This window comes from Suillus subaureus (assembly GCF_016647635.1).
Source record: "Suillus subaureus strain MN1 chromosome Unknown BJ212scaffold_7, whole genome shotgun sequence".
In the NCBI taxonomy this organism is placed as follows: domain Eukaryota; kingdom Fungi; phylum Basidiomycota; class Agaricomycetes; order Boletales; family Suillaceae; genus Suillus; species Suillus subaureus.
In genome coordinates, this window is record NW_024538563.1 from 87,968 (window position 1) to 98,315 (window position 10,348).

Here is a 10,348-nt window from a genome sequence, read left to right on the forward strand (position 1 = left end):
CCGTTTTATATGCTGTGTCGGTATTAAGACATCGGAAGCAACACCACCGGGGGCGAACAATAGCAAGGCTTCTAAGCGACTACGTTGACTTGAAACGCGCGAAGATACATTCGAGTTCCATGAAATTTATCTATGCAGGAAATGGGTGTCGGTTAGTAAATAACTGCAGCAGAAGTCCAGCTGGCCATGACCTTTGAATGGCCTGCAGGATTTCATTACAGAACCTGTTTAGCAGAAACCCTCAGTCACGGTAGTGCAGAACTTAGAAGCGCGTAATTCTGCAATTTCAGACTCATTTGAACATTGTTTACATAACGTTCTGCCAAGGATGTTGGCGGCGACGTAAGTCGAATACTCTTTGCTATTTTTTTCTCGTCATCAACCACGATGTGACAGCCTCCAATTTTCACCGTACGCGTGTCTAAACGTGAACATACACTGAAACCATATCCCCGTCGCTGTCAACCACGATCTCCTGTCGCTTGCGCCTCCCACATCCAAGTGCCACCTCAGCAACATCCTGCAGCTATAGTACGGCGCTGCCATCGGCACAACCACCTAGGGCCAACCTCCTGCCACCTCCTGCTACACACTAACACACTCAACCAGGACCTTCCTCGCGCTGCCGCCACGACTTGCCACAGTCTTCTGTTTCCCACTTCGACCTCTTGCAACTTCCTGTCGCCCTTGCGTGACCGCCTGATCTCTCAACCTCCTGCACTTCCACAGTCCTCACATTTCAAGGGCAACGTCTTCTGCAATTTCTCACTACAATGGCACGCCAACACAGACCCTTCCTCGCCCTTCCACGAATCTGGTGTTACATACCCGACCATGACCCGTCTCGTGCTACCGCTAACCCGGCGCTACCACCGCCACCTACCGCAGTTTCCCGCTGCTCATGTTGACCTCACCACGTCTCCCTGTCATTCTTGGTGCCTTAAGCCACCTGTGATATCTCGTTCTTTCCCTGGTTGGCATCCTACCAGTGGTTTTGCGCTCCTCATCTCGTTTCCTTCACACTACCTATGCCTATATGCATTTGGTCTAATTTATTGCATATTCACATCATATGCTTAGATGATGTTTTTTTTTTGAATATAACGACATTGTTGACTCAAGCGTTGAGTGCTTGCTCGGTTTGCAAGCCCCACCCGAATGACACATTCTTCACCAAAGCAATAGATGACACGAAAAAGGGATACGGAAGAGGGACGATGTACAGTGGGAAGAAATATTATGAGTGACGATGCATGCCGCATCTACTAAGGCAGCATAAATACCTGTCGGTATATATACCTTGAAGTGAACATGTTAGGGGTGTCCTACCGGGTCTCTTAAAATTAAACAGGTATTGATTAGTTGTGCTTTGCTCGGACATTTCATCGATACTCATTCACGCGTCTCGCACCTGACCATGTTGCTCGCATTTATTTGCCTAGCTGCCGTTAACACAGCACTCTTACGGAAAATTTGAAACGTTGAAGGCTGTACTACGGTAAAGGTTGTGCAAAGAAATGCAGGCTATGGAATTGGTAGATAGCTTCGGTCGTTTACTACTGTCTTCTGCTGCTGAGCGCAATTTTCACCGAGGAAGGGGAGTATCGGGCAGCTGGTTTGCATCTTCTGGTAGAGGCCTCGTGTTTAGCGGAAGCGGAGCAAGAATGTTTAAATTGGGATTAGTAGCGTATTGTTTCATGAGTATGACTCGGACGTCAACGGGGTAAAAATGAATGTGATGAAATAAGTAACGAATGGTCAAGTAACGAATGTTCTTGTGGGTATGTTGATGCGGCCCCGGGTACTTCTTGAAGGACCGCAGTTAGTTGGTCGTGGCATAGGTGTACTTAGTGGTGGCGAACCCGACTCGGGAGTTTGTCGTGTCATACACCGAGTAAAACCGCTCGCTGTAGAAGAACAATTCAGTAATCTATTTTCCCAGAAAAAATGTAGCTCAGCATACAGGAAACAGTAGCCGTTCGTAAAATCCAAGCCAGAACCAGAGAGGCTCCCAGTGGAACTGACGATCAGGTATATGCCGTCGGTAGTACCTTCAATGGCGCTGTTCAACGATCGAGGCCAAATTTGCCCATTCGGGGTGAGCTCATAAGTAACCCCACCAATAGTGAAATACAAGGATGAGAGCTGGTCGTACTGCTCAGATGAGATCTCTAACAAGCCAGTGGTCTCATCGAGGGTTGCTCCCGTAGCGGCCTGATATTTAGCGAAGGCATCTGAATAGTGAGTTAGAAAGGTTTTGATATCGTATACAGGACACCTACCGGAGGCAATGAGAATGAGTGTGGTCCCGGTATCGACAATACCAGCTGTCTCATCCAAAATGGGCTTAGATCCATAGCTGATGGATTGATCAATGCCCCAATAATCGCTCGCTGGAGATGTCGATGTGATCGGTACATAGTTGATGCCTCCAGTAATTTTGGAGGCGTCATAACCGCCGAATGTGAGCTCGCCACTACTATCATCAGAGGAAGCAGGCGCGAAGAACACTCCGAGTACTTCCGAACTGATTTTTTTCTGAGCATAGAGGTTGTCCGTCACAGTTGGAACTTCATCTGCATTACTGACGGTACCCTCCGTCAAATCAACTGGTCCAACACCAAGAATTCCATCCAGATCACCCATCCCGTCGCTTTTAGATGCGACGCCAATAGATTGGTTGTCGATGACCAGATCAGAATTGAGCGTTACAGTGTCTGTGTATTCCTCTCCAGAAACGTAACTGTTATCGCCGTATGTAACATACTGGAAACGGTTTGACAAAATGTATGTGCCACGTAGAGACAAAGACTCACGAATGTACCGCCTGTGTCATGGCTCGTAGAAGTTGGCACGTAAGCCTTGTTGGCCCCAATCCAGGTGTTTGAGCTTCCAGTGTCTATCAGGAGTGTGTCTGTATGAAATTGACAACACGTCAGACAAAGAAATCACAGGAGCACGAGCAGCTTACAGTACGTTGCCGGACTCCCCACGCCAATGTCAGCAGTGTATATCATCACGTCATTGGTTGCATTGACAGAAGAACTGCCGCCAGCTTGTAAGGTTTGGATTCGAGCTCGATCTGCAGCCGCAATGTTCTTGATCCCATATGAGTTTATTCTAACGGCGAGCTTGAGAGCAGCTGTGCTTGACGCTGCCCGAGCATGAGGCAAAGCGCTCGCTGATAGCGAGAGGAAGGCGAGCGCCGGCAGAGCAAGAAGAGGTGAAAGCGATCTAGAGGGAACCATCTTCCTGAGGCACCCTTCCTAGCTGGGCCTTTTTATATAGTGGTCGGCATTAAAAGTATCAGAACGTTACTCTAGCAACACCACTGAAGGCGAACAATAGCAGGCTTCGAACTTGAAGCGACTACGTTAGCTTGAAATGTGACTGGGCCCGGGACGAGTCCCATAAAATTCATCTATGCAATAAATCAGTGTCGGTTAGTAAGTAGCTGCAGTGCCATGGAAGTCTGGCAGTGACTTTTGAATGACCTGCAGGATTTTATGACAGAACCTGTTTAGCAGAAACCCTCAGTAGTCCCGCTGAGAACTTAGAAGCGCATGATTCTGCAATTTCATCCTCGTTTGAACGTTGCTAGTGACGTTACGTTACGTTCTGCACTCACTTGATTTGAAGTTTATATTCTGGAAGTTCAGAACGTTCAGCCTGAGGAATCAGGCTGAATTCGAATGTGTTCGAACGCAAAGACCCCGCTAGTGGTTGCCATCATGAAACAACTATGTAGCTTGCGTTGATGGGAGCACGTATGGCTAGGACTCCGGAGTATGGGCACCCTTTATGACAGGGTGGCTCCGAGTCGGTTCCTATCCCAAAAACATTTAAATCGGCGACTGTTACCTAAGTCGATGATACTTTTTTTCTTCTCGTCATCAACCACTTCGGCGATACGCGCGTGTAAACGTAACGTACACTCACCCCTCATCTGAGTGTTGAACCGCTCGAAAAGCAGCTTTTCGAGCGACGCTTTAGGTATAGGTCAGGGAGTGCCTCTCGTACTCGCTGAATTTGGTGATATAATGCCGTTGTGTTGAAAGTGAACATTTTTTGCAATAACGGAGATGCCGATTGTTTGTTTATCGAGCGTGTAGATGCTGATATGATATGATATTGTATGATAGTACTGTATGATAACAACTACAGATTATAATACAGAGATATTGATATCATCAAGCCCTCCAATCAAGCAACCTCTACGGAGCATTTGTGTGTGCAAGTTCACCCATCTATCCCATAACTGCGATGTCTCCCTAATCATCATTGAGATGAAACCCATAAATTTGTTGTACCAAGACTTGAAAATTGCTGCTGCAAAGTTGATGGAGTGGTGGGATCCAGGCGTGAATTCTTGAAGACAACAAAGGACAGTGCAAGCACCCATGGCCATAAGGTTATTGAATGAGTCCATCCCTTTAAGTAGGACAAATTGTGCATAACCTGTGAGGAAAGTTGCATTGAGGACTACATTAATAATGGCCTTGTGTTCAAATGGGTAGCAAATATCTTGTCCATTAGGCAGCTGTAATTGTTCAGTGAGATTCAATGAAATATAAATCAACTCACTTTGTGAACTCGTCCATAAATGAACTCGAGTGTTTCTTTGTCCATGAGGCGCTCCACCACAACAATCTTGTGTTGGAGTTTGGATACAGATGACCAGATTGATGGGCACAAGTTGTATAGGACTTGGACAAGTCCTTGTGTGACAGTTCTGAATGCACTAAGTATGATCAAAACAGGTGCAGCCACTGTCTTGTACATTGCAGTGACATTGTTTGAGGCCCACAGCTTCAAAGTGTCTGATAAAGTTAATTCATTAATGACAGAATGTACACATTTGGGCATGCAACTTATGTTCATTGAAAATTGACGAAAGGGCAACACACAAGCTCACCTCTATGAAGGTCTCTTTCTGATCATGGGTCAGTAACCCACATTCATTGATTACCTTGAAAACACACCTTGGACCCGCACCAAGTGGTACCCCTACAAGGACCCCGAAAACCAAAAACTTCAACATCATGCCTATCGGTGTTGAAGGCATCAACAACGCCTTTACAGTTTCTTTTCTTTCTTTCCTTTCCTCTAATAGTCTTCATACACATACTATACACTCTCAAAGAAACACAAAAACATAAAGTAAAAATGGCACTAATGCCACAAAACCTATCCAAAAACACTAACCATTCTCCTGCACTGCCAGTGCCCACTAGAGGGCGCAAAACAACTGCTAGCAAACCTCTGTTATCAATAAGCAAAGACATAACTGAACATATAACAGGAACAGAAACCATGTCAATGATCAAAGATAGTACCACAGCCAAAAAACTGTTATTATTGCATGGTCTCAACCTTCCAACCACATGCAACGTCATCAAACAAACCACTCATGCACTACTGGAATTTAGTATAGCAGCCACCCTAGGAGCCATGCAAACTGACATCCTATGGGCCATAGCCATACTACTTATTGAAGCGGAAGAAAACCTAGATGCAGCTAACCTTATAGAAAAGATCAATTCCCTCATGCAAGGCCCTATTGCTCAACTAGAAGAAAAAGCAGGGGCAATTGCAGAAGCCACAACAACCCACACTACTGTGCTAGAAAGCACAGTAACTGAGCTATGTGGCAACTTGTTTGTCTCATCAGAAAGCATCAAGAAGGTGGTCATGAATGCCACCATGGCAACACAAGACCTACCCAATGCAATGCAACCTGAAGGGTCAAAAACATATGTGAATGCAGCCAGAACTAATGCTCCCCCTCTGCTAACCAAACTCTTAGTTTGCAGCAAAGCCCAAGCAAAACAAATCCTAATCGACAGACACTCCTATGGCAAAATAGACATGCTGAAAGGACTAATGGAATTTGAACTTGTAGCAAAAGCCAAGATAACCCTAGAACTAGTAGAAAAGGATGGTGTAACAATCCCTCAAGGACTCACCTTCATTTCAGTACAAAGATTACCTCACAGCGGCATCCTGTACGAACTTGACTCAGTGAAATCAGCACAATGGTTCGAAATACCAGCCCACCGAGGAAAGTTTGTCGTAAACTTCAGCACCAATGCCACCATCAAGGACTGCTCCTTCCACATCCTAATGGAAAATATACCTATCTCATACGACCCTGGATCCATATACACCAACTTGGACATCAAAAAGAAAGGAGGTCTCAAACCAGGATCGATCACAAAAGCAAGATGGATTAAACTGATCACAAGGCGAAGCCCTACACAACAAACAGCACATGCAATTGTCACCCTCAAGACAAAAGAGAGCACCAACCAAATACTTCACTTCGGCATCTCCATGGAGGGCAAGAAAGTCTTTGGATGCAAACTTCTACCAGAACCAACATGCTGCCTCAAATGCCAATCCTTCGATGGAACTCACGTTGCAGCAGAATGCACTCAACAACACGACATGTGCGGCACATGCAGAGCTGAACACTGAACTGCAACATGCAAAGTAGATGACCCAAACTTCTATCAATGTACTAACTGTAACTGCCAGGGACACACATCCTGGAGCAGGGAATGCCCCACCTTCATCGACAAATGGGAACATGCTAAGAAATGATCAGAAGATGCCAAATACCGCTACTTCCCAATGGATGACCCCCTTACCTGGGAAACACTAGAAGGCAACATTGAACAGTGGAACGAGCCCCCAACCCAGACAGCATGGAGCCAGCCAACAACAGACCTCAACAACCAAGGCAACTATGGATGACTTCAGACACACCTTCCCCAGCAACAGAAGACCATGCAACAACCCAACCGTCAGCAAGGAACACAAGGTCAAGGCCATTGCTGCCACCCCCGTGATAACCCCAACCACATTCTGATTGGCACTAACCTGCAAGCACACCTAATGTCTAACTGGCTATCCTCCCACCCTCAGAACAATGGAAATGCGACCATACAGACAACTCCGACCAACCCGCTGCACCAACCTCCTCCTCCCTCCCCCTCTCTCTCTCCTCCCCCTCAATCCACGCCTTGCTGGTCCCTATCCCCACCCCCAAACCACCCAACCGAAAGAACCCCTACCTCAGGCTTTGACTAATGCAGCACAACCACAACAACCAACAACTTCCTAGAACAGACTTCAAAATATGGCAGCAAAACTTAAGAAAATCATCCAGTGCCTGGGAACACATGCTCCAGAACCTCAACCTGAACACCTATGATCTAGCATGCATACAGGAACCATTCCTCAACCCAGTAGGCTTAGCTAACGCATCCAACCTCAGACAATTCTGGGACGTAATATACCCCTCCAATCACCACGCCAACCTGGAATGAACTCAATCCATCCTCCTCGTCAACAAGAAACTATCCAAAAATAACTGGCACATAATCCCACTCGACTCACCCAACATTACAGTGATTGAGCTCCACAGAGACTTTGGTAAGGTATGTATCTATAATATCTACAATGCCTGTGACCATGCATGCACCCTCCAATTTATGGAGCGACACTTAGTAACAAAAGAGACAGCAAATTGTAATCGAACAAATCCCACTCAAGGCGGGACCAGAGAAATGAGCATGCACATGATCTGGCTAGGAGACTTCAACCATCATCACCCAATGTGGGAGATGATGAGCAACAGCCACCTCTTCACTGCGGTGAACCTAGATGCCACAGAAGTACTAATTAATCTATTAGCTGAATATAATCTCAATCAAGCACTCCCACAAGGCATTGCAACACTTGAGGCATCAAACACAAAAAATCACACCCACCCAGATAATGCATTCTGTTCTGTCAAAATTGAACATACTTTCACCCAATGTGCTGTAGAATATCAACTCTGTCCCATTATCACTGACCATTTCCCAATCATTAGCACCATAGACCTACAACCAGAATGCATCAACCCATCACCACGATTGAACTTCAGAGAAGTTGACTGGAAAGAATTCAGAGAAGCCCTATCTACTTACCTAGAAACATCTCTGCTGCACACTGACATCAAAACCATGGATCAATTCCAGCAAACATTTGCACACCTTACCCAAGCAATCGCTAATACAGTGGAAGAGCATGTCCTGAAATCCAAGCAATCACCATATGTCAAATGATGGTGGTCATCAGACCTAGATGTCGAACGAAAGCAAGTACACAAGCTCGGATGGAAAGCTAGAGATCGACTGGCCAGGAGACAAGACCCCATCCATGAAGAGTTCCGCATTGCCTACAACCGATTCTCCGAAAACATCAAGAAGGCAAAGAAGGAACACTGGGAAGAATGGCTCGAAGCGCTAACACCAACAAACATCTGGGACTTCCACAGATACACAGCCAGTGACCCTACAGACCAAGTTCACACAAGAATCAAGACCCTGCAAGACCTGCAAGATCTGGGAGGCAACAATGTAACACAGGACAACAAGAGAAAGAGTAAGCTACTCTACGAGACCTTCTTCTGACCTCCCCCAGAAGATGAACATGTTGAGCCCAATTTTGATTATATCTCACCCATTTGCGAGTTTGCACCTATAACTGACACCCAAATCTCCTGAGCAATAGCAAAACTCTCACTGTTCAAAGCTCCTGGCCCAAATGGGGTACCCAACTGCATATACAAGAAATGCAAAGACCTGCTTATTCCATACATGGGGCCAATATTCTGTGCAACATTTGACCTTAACTACTACCCAGAGGACTGGAAACTTTCATCTACTATAGTGCTCCACAAACCAGGAAGACCAAACTATAGCCTACTGAAAGCCTACAGGCCCATCACGCTGCTCAACACAATGGGTAAGATCCTATCTTCATGTGTTGCTGATGACCTGGTTTATATAGCTGAACACCACAACCTCCTCCCGCCTACACACTTCAGAGGCCACCCAGGAAAATCAACAGTAGACTCCCTTCACCTACTGACAAAATTTGCAACAGACGCCTGGGCATCGACAGACCACTTTGTATCAATCCTATTCCTAGATATCAAGGTGGCATTCCTGAGTGTAGTAGTCAACTGAATGCTTCACAACATGCAACAAGCAGGCATCCCACTCGAATATATCAACTGGTACAAAAGACGACTAAGCAATAGAACGACCACCTTGCATTTTGACGACTACCGCTCAGCCCAATTCAATGTCTCAAACGGGGTTGACCAAGGATGCCCTTTGTCAGTAATAGGTTTCCTATTTTATAACTCTCCCGTCCTTTGTATCACTGACCCCAACCCACGCTGAGGGGAACTGAGTCTGGGCTTTATAGATGATATAGCAATAGCTGCACAAGGCAAGAGCTATGAAGAAGCAAATGGGAAGCTCAAAACCATGATGGAAAAACAAGGGGGCACTTTAGACTGGAGCAGAGACCACAATGCTGACTTCGAACTAGACAAAACAGCTCTGCTATGTGTATCTCGCAGATGAATGCCAGACCCCAACAGAACAGGAAAGAGCATTCCCATCCCCTGACCATCCATCACCATCTGTGGACACGTCATTGAACCATCCCACTCCCACAAGTTCCTAGGGGTAATAGTAGATGAAGAACTCACATTCAAAGAGCATGTGACATATGCACTCGCGAAGGGCACCAAATACACCATGGCGTGTCAAAGAATGTCATGTGCAACGAAAGGAGCTCACGGCTGCCTACTGAAGAAGTTATATGAGGGTGTAGTGATCCCTAAAATGCTCTATGCCGCTGATGTGTGGTGCTCAGGCCTCATAGCAAAAGGTCAAGGAGTCAAAGCAGCAGGACGAGGTGCAAGAGGCTTCGCCTTGAAAATGGCAAGGGTTCAGAGAATGGCAACAACCATGATAACTGGGGGAATGAGAACTACCGCTACTGATCTCCTTGATGCACACGCTGACGTCCTTCCTTTTCAACAGCTGCTATGCAAAATCTGCCAGAGGGCCATCCTACGGATGACCACATTGCATCACACACACCCCCTCCACAAGGGACTCTGCACAGCGTACAACTTGTGTACCAGAAGAAACTTCCAGAGCTGCAAAAGACACCCATCGCCTATACATCGCCTACTCAACGAATTCAACATCAACCCATACACAGTAGAAATCATCACACCGACCCGCCACTACCCTAAATGGGCACCCAATGTCACCACGGATATCGCAGGAGACCTGGAAACAGCCATCATGAACGACGCCGAGGCAGATGAAGACTTGCAGGCCTACTCTGATGGATCAGCAGTGGATGGAGGGGTAGGAGGAGCAGTGGTCCTAATGAGAGGAGGTGAGGTGGTAAAGGAGACGTGGTTTCACCTGGGAAACGACTGAGAGCACACGGTCTATGAGGGAGAAATAGTGGGGATGACACTAGCAGT

The 10,348-nt window shown here is 46.4% G+C and overlaps 4 protein-coding genes across 4 annotated transcripts; 2 read left to right on the forward strand and 2 right to left on the reverse strand.

The window, feature by feature from the left end:
* Positions 1-1,822: 1,822 nt before the first annotated feature.
* Positions 1,823-3,248, reverse strand: BJ212DRAFT_1297346 (aspartic peptidase domain-containing protein; the record flags this gene model as incomplete). The annotated part of the gene is made up of 5 exons (XM_041332573.1): positions 1,823-1,907; positions 1,964-2,234; positions 2,283-2,766; positions 2,817-2,914; positions 2,972-3,248. 5 exons carry the CDS (start codon positions 3,246-3,248, stop codon positions 1,823-1,825), a joined length of 1,215 nt encoding a protein of 404 aa, XP_041195910.1.
* A 917-nt stretch (positions 3,249-4,165) lies between these two features.
* BJ212DRAFT_1297347 (uncharacterized protein) lies at positions 4,166-5,065 on the reverse strand (the record flags this gene model as incomplete). Its single annotated transcript, XM_041332574.1, has 4 exons — positions 4,166-4,540; positions 4,585-4,820; positions 4,916-4,917; positions 4,983-5,065. 4 exons carry the CDS (start codon positions 5,063-5,065, stop codon positions 4,166-4,168), a joined length of 696 nt encoding a protein of 231 aa, XP_041195911.1.
* An 818-nt stretch (positions 5,066-5,883) lies between these two features.
* BJ212DRAFT_1265279 (uncharacterized protein) lies at positions 5,884-6,477 on the forward strand (the record flags this gene model as incomplete). The annotated part of the gene is made up of 1 exon (XM_041330474.1): positions 5,884-6,477. The coding sequence occupies one exon, from the start codon at positions 5,884-5,886 to the stop codon at positions 6,475-6,477; it is 594 nt and encodes a 197-aa protein (XP_041195912.1).
* A 659-nt stretch (positions 6,478-7,136) lies between these two features.
* On the forward strand, positions 7,137-7,304 carry BJ212DRAFT_1241569 (uncharacterized protein; the record flags this gene model as incomplete). Its single annotated transcript, XM_041329599.1, has 1 exon — positions 7,137-7,304. A coding segment is annotated over one exon (168 nt), but the record flags the coding sequence as incomplete, so codon positions are not given.
* Between the last annotated feature and the right edge of the window lie 3,044 nt (positions 7,305-10,348).